A 19718-nucleotide genomic window follows, 5' to 3' on the forward strand; every position below is an offset into this window, starting at 1 on the left:
TACAAAACCCATGTAGCCCACCAGTGGATATTGGGGATCTGGGTGGAAGCTAAAGGCCCCAGCAAAAAGCCATGTAGTTGCAGGGAGAATGTGAAAATGTAGCAGGGACATTCCCCAAACCAAAGCCTGAGAACTGAGATCAGCAATAACTGCTATGCCACTGTGTCACGTGTCTGACCTCAAAGAGGGGCTGAAATTTAAAGAGGCACCAAAATCGAAATGATTAAACAATGATTTCCAGCTTGAAAAAATAAAACATGCTCAATCTCCTTCACTCAATCTCATTTTTCGAAAAATGGAGTAATAAATATTGCTGTTGACATTAAACATTAAACATTACCACAAAGGTGGTCAGTGGTAATGAGTTAATCATTTCTAAATACAGTAAAAACCCCTGGTATCTGGAACCTATGGGGATTGGTAGTGCCATATCAGTGAATTTTCCAGTTGCTTGAGATTGCGTGCTGTGTGATGGGTGAACTAACGGCGAGCCACGCCAATTTTAAACCCGTATTTTTTTAACCACAATTTTTTTTTGCCGGTTGCTTGAGGATGCCGATTTCTCAAATTCTGGATAACTCTAACTCCTAACCTGGAAAAACTGAGCTGTTCCATTCAGCTTGTATCTCGCAAGTCCGAGGCTTCTTTTTCCTTGTTCAATAACCCAGTGGAATAAACGTGTCCTTTCTATGTTTCTATCCAATGGGAAGATTCCTCCAATCTCGTCCTGTGTCTAAGACATCAATTCACGAAAGTAGTCTGGGATCCAGTTTTAATGACCATACCTTCCATACCTTACCTTGGGTAAAAGAAGTGGGAAGGAACAATTGATAGAATCCATGTACATTTGAAATACAGCACCAGGAAATGTTTGTAGCACATAACTGTAGCTGCTGCAATTTGACGGCCAACAGCTGGAAATTGTTTGTGGTTGTCAGATTTCATCTTTAAGCTATGTCCCACAAACTTGTTTGGTGGCCTGATCATGAAGGGAAACCCTAGCTCGTGTTAATCTTCCTCTTTGACCTGGGGACGTGGAGACTATCTCAAATGGCTGTGCCGCCATCTCACTAATTCTGCCATCACCTATATCAGACAGACACTTAACTCAAACACGATGAAAGAGCAATGATAGTTTCTCAGGAAACCTACAGAAAAGTTTGATTCACAAGTAGAGTAACTGCGGCGGGGTCCGAGAGGAGGCTTGTTGTCCAGAATGTTCCTTTTGGCAAATTTAAGTTCTCGGTTTTTCGGTGGAATGTAACCGTCTCTCAGCGAGATCAGCACGGGGTCTGCGTTTTTCCCTGCAATCCACTCCTCGGCTTCTAATGCTGCTTCGGGACCCTGGGTATCGGGGTACAGGTCATCTTGGAAAAGATCAGACTGCAGAAGACAAAGAGGACAGAGAAGATTAGTGATCACTTTGGAGAGATGACCACATTAGAGGCTCTGGATGTGCACAGAGTGTGAACTGCTCCTCAACACTGCAGGCTTTAAATCCTTGCACTAAGATGTTCTGTGATTTGTGTCTGGAGTCAGCACAATGAACTGCTTATGGATAGTTTAGCATAAATAAAATCACAGCGAACAATCACTGTGAGCTATTGCAAGATGCATGTGCGGGGGAGGATGGCAGTGGCAGTAATTACTAGGGATATTAACAAAACCTGCAAATATTCGTAAATGTGTTTGTTGAACGTGCCCATATAAAATGGTCAAAGTTAAATACAGTACCTGAAAATGCAATTACATTTTTGCTGGAAATAATCAAGGGCGCAGGAGTTTAAATTAATTATCTTGCTGAAAGGTGGCAGCTAGTGGCACAGTCAGCACAATGCTTCCGCAACACCAGTGACCCAGGTTCAAATCTGCCACAGTCTGTAAGGGGTTTGTACGTTCCCTCTGGGACTGCATGGGTTTCCTCTGGGAACCTCAGTTTTCTCCCATATTCCAAAGCTGTACAGGCTTGGTAGGTTAATGGGTCACATGGGTTATTTGGGTGGCACGGACTCGTGGGGAATATGGCCTGTTACCGTGTCATATCTCCAAATGATTAAATCTCAGTTCTGTCTCCCTACCTTGATAATTATTCTCCAGTATCTTTGGATCCCAGTGTACAACAAAATAAACAGAGAACCTCGACAAGCAAATTGCTGTGGTAAAGGAGAGGGAGCTTCGCAAAACCAGTTCCCTCTATGGAGACTTCCCTGCATCAATCAGTAAGCTGTGAAACACTGATCACATCAGGAAGTGCCTGAGAACCATTGGCTGTATGTGCCAGAGAGGGCAAGCCGTATTCAATTTACTTTCTGAAGGTTTTGGGTCTCTTTCACTTAACTAAAAGAGATTCCATGCAGGTATGGGGTTGTACACTGGAACCAAACAAAAACATTACAATTGTTAACATGGGTTAATGTGACGCTATTACAGGACTTGTCCCGCATCGGACTTGTCAGCCACAAACGAGCCTGCAGCTGACGTGGACTTTTTACCCCCTCCATAAATCTTCGTCCGCGAAGCCAAGCCAAAGAAAAGAAGAATTACAGGACCAGCGACCCAGGTTCGAATCCAGCGCTGTAATTCTTCCTGGGATTCCTCCAGCCCTTCAAAAACAGATGTCCAGAGAGTGTAAGTTAATTGGTGTATTTGCGGGGGGGGGGGGGGCGTGGGCTCGTGGGCTGGAAGGGCCTGGTACCGAGCTATCTGTCTAAATTTTAACAATTCCTCATTTTTGTCAAGCTAATCCCTTTCACTCCCCAACCCCGAGGCAAATTGAGGGTTAGAGACCAGACAAATTAAGCCTAAAAGGTTTGACAGCCAAAGTTTTTGTCTGTGAAAAATAATTGAACATGGATGTTTCTTCTTCTTTGGCTTGGCTTCGCGGACGAAGATTTATGGAGGGGGTAAATGTCCACGTCAGCTGCAGTGAACTTTATCTTTGATAAATCTCTTGAGCTTTTTGGAAAAATTATTTTGTGTTTATATTCATTGCAACTTTTGTCTATGACACGTCTGTCCGTGGTCTCATGTACTGCCAGACTGAGATCACCTGTAAATTGGAAGAACAACATCTTCCCACTGGGCACCCTCCAACCGGATGGCATTAATATCGACTTCTCTGGCTTTCAGTTAAACACCCCCCCACCCCCCCCAGCTTCTGCTGCTGTCGGCTCTCATTTCCCTGTCTCCTTTCACACAGACGTGGTAAATTCTCACCTAATCCCTTATTCAATGAACACCTTTTGTTGGTCTAGATTCCTCCCCCCCCATTGTTTGAATTCTGAGACTTTCTGAGATCTCCTTCTTCTGCCTTTTCTGATGTTTCCTTGAAGAAGGGCTCAGGCCCGAAACGTCAGCGATATATCTTTGTCTCCTATGGATGCTGAAAAGACCGGCTGAGATTGTCCAGCATTTTGGTGTGTTTACTACCATCACAGCGTTTGCCGCCGATCAGGTTTCACTGAATGGTGCTTTTCAAATCTACGGGTAAGAAGGTCTTTTGATTGTATGTTTAATGAGCTTATAACATTATGCAGTAGATGTGCATGCTTGTGTCTTTTTTAGATGACTATGAGGGTGGCTCTGCGGTCTCTCTGGACCCCTTGCATGGATCGTTGGTCTTTTCCACTGACCTTCCGAGGCACTGTCATTGTAATTGGCTCACACTTCCGCTCGTGCAATTTGAAAAATCTATAATATAAAAGTGCAACAAATTAGTTTCTACTACACATTTACATGGAGAGCACAATGGATTATAATCAGGATTATTTTCCCACAAATATTTCTCCGTCGCCCTGTGTGTCACGCACATCTGGGAGAGTTGACCGCAAGGGTTTGAAGGGAAAGGTTGGCAAGGTGCGGAAATTGAAACTACTTCAAAACCACCCGGAAATGGACAAAACCTGCGCCCCCTCAGATAACTGTTAGAGATGAACAGTTGGCTCTCAGTCACGATCCAAATGATCCTAGATAGCGCTGTGGCAGCCCTTCGCAGCTCCCCCACGGGGCCTCACAAAATGAAGGACGAACGCGACGATCCAGCAGGCTGCATGAGGCCCGCAGCGCTGCCCTCCAACTGGCCACAACCAAAAGAGCTTAATTAGCCTATCAGGGAGAGCAGATCACAAACACACCAATCAATGACCGCGCCCCTCAGAATGAGAAATAAAAGCAGGGCTGTGAGCCCAATAAAGCTCAGGGTTAAAGCTCAACTGAGGTTTGTGTCATTCTTTCTGGGAACCGCGTGTTCTTTCTGAGTTAACCTGCATGCAGCTATAACCTCTCCTGCACTATAGGCTTTGCAGAGCCATAGCTTGGTAGCAGCTCGCTACAGCTCCATATCCAGCTGTGTTTTCGATCCTAATACAGATCAGCCTACTGCAATTCTGGCCATTTTGTGCTCAGGGCATTTTCCCAATGAGAGGAACAGCGATGCTGAAAATACAGCAAATTGTCCAGCAATTTCTTCCAGCAAACATTAACAGCAGTTTCAAACGGTTGATGCAGAATGCTGATAACACAGTCTGGCAGAACAAAAAAGAGCAGGATGATTTCAGCCATTGCTTCTTCAATTTGATCCACTAGTTCAGGCATTTATTCCACACAATGCTAAGGCCAGTGGGTTTCCCATTGGTGATGTGCTTGGCATATTCTGAGGGCAGAAGGGGAGAGCAGGACGCCAGATGGATAAGCTTCACCCCGATGGTTCAAGTTTATTGTCATCTGACTACAAATACAACCAGTCCAAGGTGCACACATAATAATTACACGCGTAAAGGCATAAAGGTATAATAGAAAATATATAAATATTTTGGAATAGTTTACTTGGTTACAGGATACCATTCATCAGACACCCAGCCTGTGGGAAGAAGCTATTTCCCGGTCCTAATTTTGCTGCTCCTTTGTCTCCTTCCTGATGGTAGTGGGTCAAAGATACTGTGTGCTGGATAGACCAGGTCCTATTTATGATGCCCCGACACACTGTTTCTGGAACCCACACTCCTGCAGTAGTCCAGCCAGTATTGCCCACTGAGACGTATTCAGGTCTCCCTGGAACTAGTAGGTGTTCAAGGACCAGATTTGCCCAATCAACTGAGATGGCACTGAGCACATCAGCAAGCCCCCCGGCACTGCTCCCTAGCAACATCTTAGTGCCTGGGTCAGCCTGAGCTAGTTTGTGGAACAAGGATGACTGCAACCAGCATCAGTTGACTGAAATGTGGCTCCAGCCCCTTGGAGCCACACACAGTGGGGACAAAGAGGCTGGTGCCCTGGGATAACCACTAACCTCAGGAGCAGAAAATCCATTCAAGCAGCTAAAAAGCCAGAGACTGGACAACTGCAGGCTCAATGGCTGCAATTAGAGTTTCCCTTTCCATGTATGCAATTGCTGAGTCTTGATGACTAATTTTAATGTGCTGAGATGCCTTTTGAGCAACTCCAGGTTTTCAAAATCCATTCCCCCTTTTATTAACGCTCCCCTAAAAGAAGTCCATCCTTGAGTTTCACTGCCTCTGCACACCATCAGTGTCCATTTGCTTCCCACAACCTTAGGAACACAGTGGCATCCTATAAGATTAACATTCTGATTGGAAAACAGTCACCAACACACCCCATGGGATCAGGGATCAGATGGCCGGGAGAGTTGTGGAAGGATGTCTTCCCCTAAAATCCTGCTCCAACAGTGTCATCAAGGCTGCAGATGACGCCACAGTTGTCGGCCTCATCAGCAACAACGATGAGTCGTATTACAGAGAAGAGGTGGAAAATCTCGCAAAATGGTGCGAGAGTAACACCCTGAATCTCAACGTGGACAAGATGAAGGAGATAATCGTGAGATCCAGGAGCAATCACTGGCCATTAGACATCAGTAACTGGTGGAAAACACCAAGTTCCTTGGAGTTCAGTAAACTGATGACCTATCATGGACACATATCTCCTCACTTGTCAGGAAGGTACAACTGCGACTGCACTTCCTGAGAAGACTGAAGCGGGTGAGGTTACTGGCTACCACCATGTCAACCTTGTATCAAGGGCATCCTGGTCGGCTGCATCACAGTGTGGCATGGTTACTGCAGAGAAATGGATCGGAGGTCGATCCACAGGACAATAAGAGTGGCAGAGAGGATCACTGGAGGGTCCCTGTCCTCCCCACCTAACCCCCCGATGTGATCAACCGGATTAGTTATCTGAAGAGGGCGCACAAAATCATTGATGACCTCTTCCACCATATTTCAGCTGCTCCCACCAGGATAGAGATACAGGAGGATCAAAGCTAGTACCACCAGACTGAGACATAGGTTCTTCCCTCGGGCATGAGAATGCTGAACGACCAAAGGAACTGCTCACACTGTCCATCTGAGACTCTCACATTTACAAAACAGCATTTATTTATTAGTCTATATGAATACTGTCCTGCATATGTATTATCTGTCCATGTGTTACATCTGGTTGTGTGTCTACATGTTTTGCACCGAGGACCAGAGAACACGGTTTCATCAGGTTGTACTTATGCAATCAGGTGACAATAAACTTGACTTGACTGAACTTGAAATGCTTACCCATCTTAGAGATTTTCTACCCCGAGATACAGAGACTGGATCATTATATATTCAAGACTTTTATGGTCAAGGGGCCAAATTCAGACCAACAATGATTTAACTCTGTGAACAAAGCAATCTGCTTGCTTGTGATCTATATTCTGCTCTTTTGTTCTGATTTTCAAGATAAAATTTACCTTCAACGAAATTATCACCATCATTTCAATAACTCGGGCTAGTTCTCAGCCGGTGAAATTGTGGAGAACTCCATCGTGGATGGGTTGAAGCCACTGACCTTGCAATCTCGCATCTGCTGACATCCAGACCCCTCTTCATCATGAAGCCCATCCCCCGCTGTGGCTCCTTACTACTGAAGGTGCTAATGTAATGAACGTATGGAGCTTCCGGTGTGATCTCAAAGTACCGAATACTGCTGTCACCCTAAATGTAGAGAGAAATCAGTGTCCCAAGGAACAGCGGCAGAGTAACTGGACCAAAATATTCTTAATTTTCCACCCTATATTCAGGGGCCCTAAATGCAGCCAAATTTCAACAAGTCACATCTTCAAAAATAAATGCAGCAGCTTACTTTGGAGTTAACAATAGTTTTTAATTAATTTTCTTTTAAATTAAATTTAGAGATACAGCACGGTAACAGGCCCTTCCAGCCCACAAACCTACTCCACCCAAATACACCCACTAACCCCATATGCCTTTGGAATGTGGCAGAAAACTGGAGCAAACCTGCGCTGTCACGAGGAGAATGTACAAACCCCTTACAGACAGCAGCAAATTCGAACCTGGGTCACTGCCGCTGTAATACCGTTCCGCTAACCGCAAACCGTGCCACATTAGAGTTCCCCACATTTATAAAGTACTTTTGTTTTGGCTGTAGAGAACGTTGCAATGTCTTGAGATTTACAAATGCAGACTGTTGTTTTGCTACAAAACCAGCCATTCTTCATGCAGGTCAATTTCACGAACAGAATGCGTTTGCCCAGTGAATTAATCATATCGAGCCATCAACAAAAAGAACAGAGGCAAACACTCACCTTTCCACACAAATAGACTATATTAGAATCTGCGTCATAAAATGGTAGAAGAACTCCATTACTGGTGTCCATCTCCTGAAGCGCCATTGGTTCGTCAAAGTTTTTCTACATGGAGAGCAAAGAGATAAAATTTTATGCTGACAGTGTAAGGCCACATTGAACAAACCTACAGGACAGATTAAACTGGCAGTTTGCAGCCTAATTAAATTTCCCATTTCAGGCAACTTCTCTCTCCTTCTGAGCTTGTTCTTCCCCCAAAAGTGGTTGCTGAGAAAATTAGAGGGAATTAATGAATATATCCGAGGGAAATATAAAAAATTGAATAAAAGTTGACCATAAGACATGGGAGCAGGAATAGGTTGTTCAGCCCATTGAGTGTGTCCTGCCATTTAATCATGAGCTGATCAATTTTCACACTCAGCCCCACTGGCTGGCCTTCTCCCCATAGCCTTTGATGCCCTGGCTGATCAAGAACCTATCCATCTCTGCCTTAAATACATCCACGAACCTGGCCTCCACAACCACCTGTGGCAACAAATTCCATGGATTTACCACCCTCTGGTTAAAGAAATTCCTAAGCATCTCTGTTCTAAGTGGCCAGTTCCAATCCTGAAATTGTGCCCTCTTGTCCGAGACTCTCCCACTATGGGAAATAACCTTTCAACATTCAAAATGTTTCCATGATATCCTCCCCTAATTCTCCTATATTCCAATGAATACATTCCAATGAATACACACCAAGAGATCTCAATACTCCTCATACGTTATCGCTTTAATTCCAAGAATCAACCTTGTGAACCTCCTCTAAACCCTCTCCAATGCCAGCACTTGCTTTCTTAAATGAGGATCCCAAAACTGCTCACAATTCTCCAAGTGAGGTCTCGCCAGGGCCTTATAAAGCCTCAACATCACATCCCTGTTCTTGTCCTCTATTCCTCTTGAAATGAATGCCAGCATTGCATTTTCCTTCCTCACCACCGACTCAATATGCAAGTTTACCTTCAGGCTGTCCTGAACAAGGACTTGCAGGTCCCTTTGCATCAGTTTTCTATCCATTCAGAAAAAAGGCCTCCTATTTATTTTTTCCACCAAAGTTCATGACCGGACACTTTCATTTGCCCGTTCTCCTAATCTGAGTTCTTCTGTAGCCTTCAGTTTCCTCAACATTACCTGCTCCTCCATCTATCCTTGTATTATCTGCAGACTTGGCCACAAAGCCATTCATTCCATAATCTAAATCATTAATATACAACATAAAAAGAAGCGGCCCCAATTCCGTCCTGTATGGAATACCACTAGCAAATTGCAGCCAACCAGAATATGATCCCTGTATTCTGACTCTCTGCTTCCTGTCAATGCTTTATCTGCTCTTATCTTAAGTAGCCTCATGTGCAGCGCCTTGCCAAATGCATTCTGAAAATCCAAACACACAACAGCCTCTGCACCTTCCTTATCTCACCTGCTTGAAGAAAGAAAGAAGTAAAATGGGCATAATTCAAAAGAGACCTGGATAGATTTATGGACAGGACGGTCTTAGAAGGATATGGACCACATGGGTTGAGCCTAGAAAGCCAACTTGGACGTCGTGAACAAGTTAGGCTGAAGGGCCTGTTCTGTGCAGTCTGACTTCATGAGCCATCTGAAGGTTCGACAGAGGAACAGATTATTTCTTTCTGCCAACATAATTTGTGAAATATTTGAGATATCTAACTCATTAGGTTCGATACAAATTCGATCTTTGGAGTTTTTTTTAAATTTAGACATCCAGCACGGTAAGAGGCCATTTCAGTCCATACCACCAAATTTACACCTAATTAACCTACACCCCCGGTACATTTCAGACAGTGGGAGGAAACTGGAGCCTCCAGGGAAAACCCTTACAGTGTGGGATTCGTATCCAGGTCTCGATCACTGGCGCTATAAAGGTGTTGCGCTAACCATGCCAGCTTCAAACCTTCATCATTTCAGGCACACATTCTCCTGACCAAGTCAGTGCTCAAGACAGCAAGGACACACACATCTCTAATTTGATGACAGCACGGGCCAGAAAATTAATATTACTTTATGTTAATGCATCAACACCTGCTCGTCCAGTACTGCTGGTGGGTTACCCTGTGACTGAAGGACCAGTGACCTGACATTCAGCTTTCAGCTCCTGCTGCCAGAAAGGGAACAATTTAAATGAGGGAGTCAGCTAACAGCAGACTATAAAGGCAAAAGGATTCATCATCCTTGCTTCCTCTTGGCACAGGAGGATGTTTCAACTCCAATCACCTCTTCTTTCACTCAGTATGATTCATCTTCATTTGTCCTAAATTACTTCTGATGTATTTCCTGTGACAGCTCTTGAGGCTTCATCCATGTTAGAGCAACGCATTGGAACACACCAATTACCATCTGCCCCATCCACAACCACCCTCCCGCCCTCTGCTCTTGCTTGTGTCTATAGTCCATACTGAATCACTCTGGTTCCAATTGCTATACAAATTTTTATAATAGCAGCTATAGAAGTGTATTTGCTTGTTTTCCCTTACATATGTTCCCTTTATTTCTCACTGTTTTGCTTTTGTTTAGAGAATAATAGATACCGATTTTGACTATTGATTGCCCAGTAATGGTTGATGCCTTCTGACCCTGGGACCGCTCTAATTAACACCATTAGCTGTCTTCATCCCTGGCTCTCTCTGACTCGTTCTGTGTATCCTGCAGTGAAGAGGGTTCCCAATGTAAGGCCCGCTTCCCCTGAAGGAGACGATAGATTAACGACAAGAGAACACCACCAATCCAGTTGGGAGATATTTATTTCAGTCTGAACTCATAACGATGGGTGAGAATCCATTTTCGAACCTGAAGCAATATTTTTCTACTGTTGTTGGGGGGAAGCAAGCAGCAAGACAGGCCTGGAGCTCCACCTGGTGGTGGTGAGAGGAATAACAGACAGCCACACAGCCGTTCATTGGAGAAGTGTAAGCAGTGGTTATAAACCCATGCTAATGGAATTTATTTTGGGAATTTGAGATGGTCTCTCTCTTCTTCCCTCCTGACTTGATGGGAGATAAATTATGTTGAGATTGCAAAAGGGAACGAATAATAATTGTCCACTCCTTCCCCTTAGAAGCGCTTCCATGTTACAAAGTGGCCAGATGGCCATTCAACACAAAGCTCAAAGCACTGAAGCTGATCTGATCTCTGAACAAAAATAAAATCATTTGCTGTCCAGTCAGATTACTTTAATGCTCCTCAAATTATACCGTGTGGCTTTGAGTGGAATATCAGGGGGATATTTGTCAACATTGAGGGAGGAACCCTGTGCAATGGTGATTTGATCAAAAAGTTGGAGCTCGTTGGCGGACATCATCAACCATGGCAAAATATTGAAACATTTGGAGAATAATAAACTTACCTGGGAGAGCTTCCTGGGAGTGAATATCACCAACCACATGTGCTGGTTGACACTATTAACACCTCCACTTCCTCAGAAGTCCAGGGAGTTCAAAGCGTTTCCAATTTCACTTACCAAAATTTTTGCAATGCACCATAGATAGTGTCTTGTCTAGATAGTGTAGGATAGGGACAGCTCAGCCTAAGCAAGAAACCGCAGAGAGGTGTAAACACAGCTCAGGCCAACACACAGACCAACCTCCATTGACTCTGTCCGTGCCTTGCACTGTGTTGGGAAAGCGATCAACATTCAAAAAAGATCCATCCCTAGTCTCTTCTCCCCTCTTCCTTTGGGCGGCACTGGTCACAGACCTCCAGTAGTGAAAAAGACCCCTCCACTGCTGAGCTCAGATTTCTGACTTGGCCGATTTTGGATCAGATTTAGCAACTCACCATGGATGCCATGTGACATAATCTACTAGGCCAGCTGTCTATGAAGGATCTCATCAAATACATTACTAATGTCTAGAGACAACATCCGCTGCCCTCCCCACATCAGTCAACCTTTCTACTTCCTCCAAAACACTGAAACAAATGTACGAGACAGGCCTCCTCTGCCAACCCCCGACAGCTTTTCCAAACATGCCCAAATATTGTCCCAAAGAATCAACAATTTCCCTTCACTGATGCAAGTCACTGGCCAATAATTTCCCAGATAATCCGTTACCCCTCTGAAACAAATGCTCCTGTCTTCTCAGACCCACACCTGGAGTAAAAGAGGAAACAAGAATCTCTGAAAGGCTCCAACAATCTCCTTCCTTGCCTCCCTCAGTAACCTGGGATAGATTCCATTGCCCTGGGAGCTGTACAACATCGGAATAGGACCTTCTGTCCAAGTTATCCATCTGAACTACTCCCATTTGTCTGCACTTCACCCTAAACTACTTTAATAGTTTCCCAGAACACCCAACTTCTCCTTTTTAATATCGACAGTGCACAGAACAGTTCACAGGAAGCAGATAATCACAGGATGCTGCTTCAATCACGTAGCATGGAGAGGCAGGCAGGCCCAGGCTGATGTAGAGTAGATTGTGGAGGGCCATGTGACCTCTCCATCAGGAACCTGGTGGGAATGTGGATTGTGGAGGGCCACGTGACCTCACCGACTGGAACCGAGTCGGAAGTCGCATCACCTGCTAATTCAAGTTTGGACTCCGTTCCCCCATTGGTGCACGCATGACCATTGGCCGCCTAGTGATTACATGGGCCGGAACCTCCACACTAATGTACCATAAAATCCACCATGTGGAGTAGTTCTCTCTCTTTTGCTCTTTGGACCTGTGTTGAACCCTGCACCACTCCAGGTTGTGACTATGGACAATGCTGGAGGTGTCATTGGCAAGGTGTGCCCTACGTAGGGATTGGGGCTGTTGTACATTAGTGTTATAGATAGCATTGGAGCTGACCCACGCTAGGCAAAGAATGTTGGGTAGTGCATTGTAATCCTTGGTTGTTATAGATCTGTACACAGTTGCGCATATTTGATTCCGATGTGACTGGGCTGTTCTGTGCTTGTATAAGCAGTTGCTAGTATCGGTAGTGTTAAGGCCTGACATGACTGATAATACTGTGTTGTGTAATTGAGAGTACTAGTGTGTATTATCCCTATTGTGATCCCTTTATGTGTGTTTTAATAAAGATCCTTCCTGTGTTCAGCCTGTGTCCAGATTCGTTGCTCTTTGAACCCACCAAACTTGTTTCCCGTCCCACACGACAGCTGAGACAACAACCATGGAACCAGAGATGGCCAGAGACAGGCCATAGCAGACACAGCCTCCTGCCACAAGACAGGCCAATTCCTCCTGCCACCAGCCAACCTCCTGTTGTGCGACATCAGAACCTCGAACAAGCATCCGGCGCCTTCTGATCCAAGGTCCCGTGAACCCTCCAGACATGGAGAGTCTGATTTCTTGCTGTTGAACCTGTGGCATTTCCAAAAACTGGACTCCCAACACGCAGTCCCAACAGACACTCAGTCCAAATACTAAGACCCCCTCGAACCTCTGGAACTCGAGAGCACATGCTGTTGATCAACATAACAACCGTCCTTTTCTCCATCAACTCCCTATTGGGGTGCAACATTACTGAAAAAATGCCCTCTGATAATTATTGCCTTAAAATTCTTCCCTTCACTTGATAGAAGTTAAACAAATGGCTTTAAGTTCTGGGATCATGGACATTGAAATGTGATCTCATCCACATTTTAAATAGATGCATGTTTTTGTGAAGCCACTGTGAACTTTGACTGGATGATGGAGGAGGTGGATGCTATGGAGACATGAGTGGTTAAGGTTTGAACCCTTGATCCTTAGAGCTTTGATTTAAGTGGCCCCGCTTGTTGTGTTTGAAAATGAATAGTAGTTACAAGGCAGCTGTGGAAGGGCAGTGACTATACCCACCAGAGCTGGGGGGCTGAGGGAACAGGTGTACAGTTGAGTTTTAAAAGGCTTTTACATTTACAAGTATCTTTGGTGGATTGAATTGCAATTTATTTTGGACAGAGAACCAATGCCAAGGAGGATCATCTATTCTAAATAGACAGTAAGAGATTGTGAAGCGAAGAAGACATTGATTTTCACGGATAATTGTACCAATAAGGAAAGCAGAGTCGCCAAGACCGCAAAGGCACCATCCCTGGGCTGTGAGCTGCCACAGTGGGTGGCGATCGCCGTGCGTATCCAGCTTCATGGGATTTCAGTGCATGAATGTATTTGTCAGCTTTCCTTCCAAGAGGAGCCAGGATCCTTGATGAATCACCAATCCCAACACGATTTCACACAAGGGAGGAAATAACCCGAGTGGTTCCTCAGCTATGAGATGGCTGTGGCCACTTAAGACACTATTTAAAATAAATTTTTACAATAAAGTACGGTGGAAGCCCATTCCGTCCCAAGAAACCAGAGTTGTCCAATTAACCCCGACTGTTTTGGAGGGTGGGAGGACACCGGAGAAAACTCACGCAGGTTACAGAGAGAACATACAAACTCCTGACAGGCAGTGCCAGATCCAACCCAGGTCGTGGGCACCGTAATATTATTATCCGCTAACCACTATGCCACCCAATGAGGGAGTTGCATTGGGATTGTCGATTCAACAAGGAAAAGGAGCTCCCTGTGGATCCACAGTTGGGAGCATGAGGTTTGGGAAGGAGATGAATGTGGAGTAGCAAGAAGGGTTAGTGTTCAAGGGCAAAAAGGACATGGTATTCCTTGTAAAGGTCACAGAGTGAATGTGAGCGGAAAGGAGTAACAAAATGTTTTAACGTTTAGTGGCGGGAGTAACTATGACTCTCTTAGGAGAGCTGTCCCTCAGAAAGTTACCACAGTGCTGCCCCACTGCAAAATCCATGGTACTATTACGGGTTCAGCACCAGGTGGGACATACCTCCACAAGGTCCTGCTGGAAACGCCCGGCATGATGAGATGACAAGCAGCAAAACTGATCCCTCGAAGCAACACGTCAAGCCAGAGGGTGAGAACAAGCCTGAAGACAGCTTCGACAGATCATGTCTCGCTTTAAATGCAGACACCGTGACATTGGTTATCGGGGTCTGAGTGATATTGCTGGAGAAGCACTGCAGCCCTGGAGGAGCACTGGGACATATTACTCCCGTCTCTCGGTGGCAGAGATTCAGAGCGACTCAGGGCCACAATCCAGTTGGAGATCCGGGACCCAAAAACACCCACTGTTGCGAGTCCCCACTATATAAATGGTATAGTGCAGTGCAGTTATGGTATTTTTGTTGATCAAGTCAGAGTCTGACTGACCACTTTAGTCATGAAAGTCTTTCGGACAGATAAGATCAAAGCCTGTCCATTATCGTGTGGTCCCTGGAGAAAGGTGGGGACCAATTTTGCCCGTGGACGTAACATGTAGTGTTCATAATATCCAAAAATATTAATTTCATTCATGAACAATACAACTAGAGTAACATGTAAATAATCTGACAAAAGGCACAACTCACACCAACCCTACAAGTGAGCTTCCCATTGGACCAGAATGTCCACTCAGAGAGTTGGATCACATTCAACCAGCACACCCTGTCTGTGTCCCACTGTCCCTTGGGTGCCCACTACCAGATGATGAAAGGCCACCTACCGGGTCCCACAGGGCCAGCTGCCGCTCACTCATCTTGCTGAATCCAGTGGTGAAGATTTTACCGTCGGTCAGGAAGATGGCCCTCATCGGCCTTGCGCCCTCGTGCGCCTTGTCCTTCTCCTGGTTTCATCACAAGGCAGATAGTTGGATGGATGGGAACAAAGAGGAAAGTGCATTCAGGTATGAGCTAAATAGGGTCAGCACACACCATGCAAAACATGCCAAGCATGCACGTGTACGTCAGTTCACTAAACGCCCCAGGGAATACGGCACATGTCACACACAGTAATGATATACACCACAGGATGCAACAAGTGCACACACAAGGTTTGCTACACATCACTGAGCACAACATACAAGGGTTCTAGCACGTCATGGTACACACACACACACACACACACACACAGACACACACAGAGGGATGCAACACGTATCATGGTGCACAACACACCTAAAGGTTTTTATATATGTGGTACACAGTGGTACACAACATACACCAAGGCAACCTCCTCCATGCTCATTTTACCAAAACCTTCCCTTAAGACTGCACCTTAGTATCTTGGCCCCGAGCCCTTCAACCTTCCTCACTGTCTCTCTTCCAAACAAGCTCAACTAGCCTGCACATTGGCTGTAAAATACCAACAGGATACAGAAGGAACTACATTCCTTGCGGGAACAGATTCAATTCATCTTTTACCACTTGGAAGCTGAGTGAGGACTCAAGCATCTCTCATCAATACTATACGTGAAGCATCTTGCCTTGAGTGGCTGGGCTCTGGCTGATGGGGAAGTGCCCCTGTCCATAGCTTAGCAATGGGGATTAGGAAATTCTGCTTAAATTAGTGTCAGTGTGTTGGTGGCCTGGATAATTACATCCTGGAGCAGATGTGAAAGAATAGAAGCACATCTATCGCCTGGCAATTCAAGACCCAAGAATATCGGAGATTTCTATTTTCAGCAGGCTTCCATGCTTGGCCTAAACTTCCTCTGAACAAAACCTCTCAGCTGACAACATTTAAACAATTTCAAAGATGAAGAAAAGTTACGCAATAGGATAAAACTTTTGGTTAATGGTTTTATTGTCAGGAGTGTTATGTCACCTGGAGGCAAATAAATCATTTGAATATCTAACCGATCCATCAGCCGCACTCCTCTGTTCCCACGACTCTTCAAATTGTTCAGCCGCCTCACCAAATCTCCTCAGAAAGTTCTGATTGATTCTGTTTTCATCTTCTCCAGGGGCAGAGTTACTGATCGCTGTACTGCATTAATCTACAGTACAAATTCCCTAATGGTGCTTTGGGCCAGGGTTTCTGAATCGGACATGCTTGTACATCTTGCTCTTTCTCAGTTGCTCGTCCTTTATCTCGAGCCCAGCAGCTGTTGCTGTCTGCCTTGTGATGGGGTAACAGCAGTCCACAATGCTCCTTGGGTCCTGATCAACTGCTTGAGCTCTGCATTTTGGAGTGTTGGGTGTTGCTGTTGTCCATCCACAAGGCTGACTGCAGTAGGGATCAAAGATTTTAAAATGTGCTGGCATTTTACAGTGACTCCCTCCCATTTTCCCCTGCCTTCCTCCATCCCCACACCCGCCCGCAGAGTCGTTTGCTGGAACATCAGAACTACTGCATCCCTCCAGAACAAGCAAAGCTGGATGGAGAGTTCAGGAGGGAGCTAGAGACAAAATCCATCGAATGGGAGGCTTCTGCACCCAACCATTCTACACTGCAAATAAGGCAAATAGCAGATAACCAGGGGTGGAGAGGAAGGAGGAAGGGGAAATATCTGGAAATAATAGCAGTGTTTCATCTGGTTTAATTACATAGCAGGAAAATGCTAAGTGCCGGGATGGCATGGCAGCACAGTTAGCGGTTCAGCGCCACACTCTTTCCCAGCAACTGGGACTGGGGTTCCCACCCCACACTGTCTGTAAGGCGTTTGTACGTTCTCCCCATGTCTGCGTGGGTTTTCTCTGGGGGCTCCGGTTTCTTCCCACCCTTCTAGATGTCTTGGAGATTCAACTGGGTGTAATTGGGCACCACTGGCTTGAGGGCAGAAAAGGCCTGTTACTGTGCTATTTGTCAAAATTTTAAATTAGAAAACGGCGGCTATGAATCATAGCGAGTCTTTACCTCATCTGGGGCTTGTGCAAGTGAGCTGTGGAAAATCTGTAATGAGAGGGTTTCTCGTAAAATATTGGATCCAACAATGTACTGATTTATTGCAAAGTTCACAAACTGTCAGTGTGGGTTCAAGACCCATTCCAGAAAGTTGAACAAAAAAACATTCCTGGGCTGTTTTCAGAGCATTACAGAGGGAATGCTGTACTGTCAAAGGTACCCTCCCTTGGATAAGACATTAAAATGAGGCCCCAGTGATGGAGATAATGGTCCCATTGAATCATTTTGAAGAGGAGAACCATCCTCAGGATCAGAATCCGAATTTATTGTCACGAACATGTCAGAAAATTCGTTGTTTTGCAGCCACACAACGGTGTAAATAATACCATAAGTTACATTTTTTAAAAATTAAATAAATTAGTCCAAGAGTAAGAGGAAGTGAGGTAGTGTGTGTTGTTCATTGTCCATTCTGAAATCTGATGACAGACTGGAAGAAGCTGTCCTTGTGCTGCTGGGTCTTTATCTTCATGCTCCTGTACCTCCCTCCTGATGGTGGTAGCAGTGTGAAGACGATGTGGCCTGGGCGGTGAGGGTCTTGGAGGATGGAGGCTGCTTTTTTAAGACACCACCTCTTGTAGAAAAAGTAAAAAGACAAAATGCTGGAAAAGCTCAGCAGGTCAAAACGGGTCCTTTATGTAGCAAAGGCAAAGATTCTTTAGCTGACTTTTCGGGCTTGAGTCCTTCACCACCCAGGAATTGAGCCTTTGATGAGGACTGGTTCATGTTCTCCTGACTTCCTTCGGATCCTACAATCATCTCCTTGGTTTTGCTAACATTGAGTGCAAGATTAGTGTTACACCATTCAACAAGCTGATCTGTCTTCCTCCTGTTCGCTTCCTCATTGCTGTTTGTAATGCTGCCGACAACTGTGGTGTCATCGGCAGATTTGTAGATAGCATTGGAATTGTGCCTGGCCACACAGTCATGGGTGTATAATGAGTGGAGCGGTGGGCTAAGCACGCATCCTTGGGGTGCAAATATGCTGATAGTCAGTGAGGAGGAAATATCGTTTCCAAATCATACTGACTGGTCTTTCGATGAGGAAGTCAGGGAAGTCAATATTTCAAATTAGATAACAATGTGTTTCTTCCAGAGCTGCTTTTGACTTGAAAATATTGGTCAGTCATTGCCATTAATGGGCCATGACACGTTAGGGCAGAAGCTTTAGACCGAAAAAGTTGAGAACCACTGATTTACCCTCAGCATTGACATGTAATTGGTACAGAGCAGTTTATTATGAAAGACCCAATCACAGTTAACAGAGCTGCAGTTAAAAAGAAATATTCCTCCAAAACAAATTGAGCAGAGTCCAACGGGGAAAAAGGCCCAGTTGAGGGACATTACCGCGTGTCAGGTATGGACCTTCCACCTCCGCAGATCGGATGAAAGGGAAATTGTCACTGTGTTCCCAGGCCGGCACTTGTAGCCTTCTGGGCCAGGGTCAACGGTAGCATAAAGACCAATCCAAGTGATAGACTCAGAGATCAGAGTAAGAAGAGGGGGTAAAGTTGGGGATGGGGACAGGGGGCAGAGATGAAGGAGGAGACAGAAAGGTAGGGAGAGCTTTGTGTTAATCTCAGTTGTGGAAAGATGCATTTGGCCTCAGAACCTTCAGACCATCAGTGGATGGAATAAACAGTGAACACCGTGACTAGCGGAGAGATAATGGGATCAGTCTAGGTGTACTGTTCATCTTGCGCAGGGTGAATTAACCCTGGCAACCACAGTATTCTAGGTCCTGGATGACAACTAGACATTTTAGTGAGAATTTGATGGGTCCCTGTGAATCTGAGTGGGGAAGTTCAGGAAGGAAAGGGGAATTTAGAAATAACAAGAAAATGTGCGTGCAAAGAACTAAATGACACAATCTCCTACGTAATTGGAAGGTGAAGGTGGTTCTGAAAAACTGCATGGTTAAATATCATTCAGCTTATTCTTGCAAACAATAAGTCACAATTCATCTACTGCTTTTGCTCGAGGAAAGACTCGCACCATCAGGTTCAGGAACAGCTGCTCCCCCTCCACCATCACACTGCTCAATAACAAACTCAATCAGGGACTCATTTAAGGACTCTGACTTATGCAATTTATTGATTCCTATATTACACAGTCAGTTTGGTTACATTTACATGTATACGTTGAATACAAATTTTTGGTGGTTACCTGTAACTTTACCTAATCATGACTCACTGTTAAGGTTTAATCTCAACAGCAGATGGCTAAATCTGAGAAACTCCAGTGATAAAGCATCATTCTCTGACTTCATGGTTTACTTTGATTTTTAAAAAATCATTGGTTGGAAATTCACTTGGAATTTATAACACTGGAATAGACCATTCAATCCAACTGGTCAATACGATTGCTTGCACTCCGCAGGAACCTTCTCCAAATCTACATCATCCAAACCT

The 19718-nt window shown here is 44.9% G+C and overlaps 1 protein-coding gene across 6 annotated transcripts in view; it reads right to left on the reverse strand.

Moving 5' to 3' along the window:
- LOC138749742 (coronin-6-like) overlaps positions 1-19718 on the reverse strand; it is a 184357-nt gene that overhangs the window by 9711 nt on the left and 154928 nt on the right. For all 6 annotated transcript variants that reach the window (XM_069911543.1, XM_069911542.1, XM_069911546.1 and 3 more), the window contains 5 exons: positions 15131-15250; positions 7592-7696; positions 6835-6980; positions 3633-3690; positions 1153-1383 (listed from right to left, as the gene is read on the reverse strand). In XM_069911543.1, coding sequence (XP_069767644.1) covers positions 1153-1383; positions 3633-3690; positions 6835-6980; positions 7592-7696; positions 15131-15250 — 660 coding nt within the window. The remainder of the gene's footprint in view (positions 1-1152; positions 1384-3632; positions 3691-6834; positions 6981-7591; positions 7697-15130; positions 15251-19718) is intronic.

The sequence above is a fragment of the Narcine bancroftii genome, chromosome 14, assembly GCF_036971445.1.
Source record: "Narcine bancroftii isolate sNarBan1 chromosome 14, sNarBan1.hap1, whole genome shotgun sequence".
Classification (NCBI taxonomy): Eukaryota; Metazoa; Chordata; class Chondrichthyes; order Torpediniformes; family Narcinidae; genus Narcine; species Narcine bancroftii.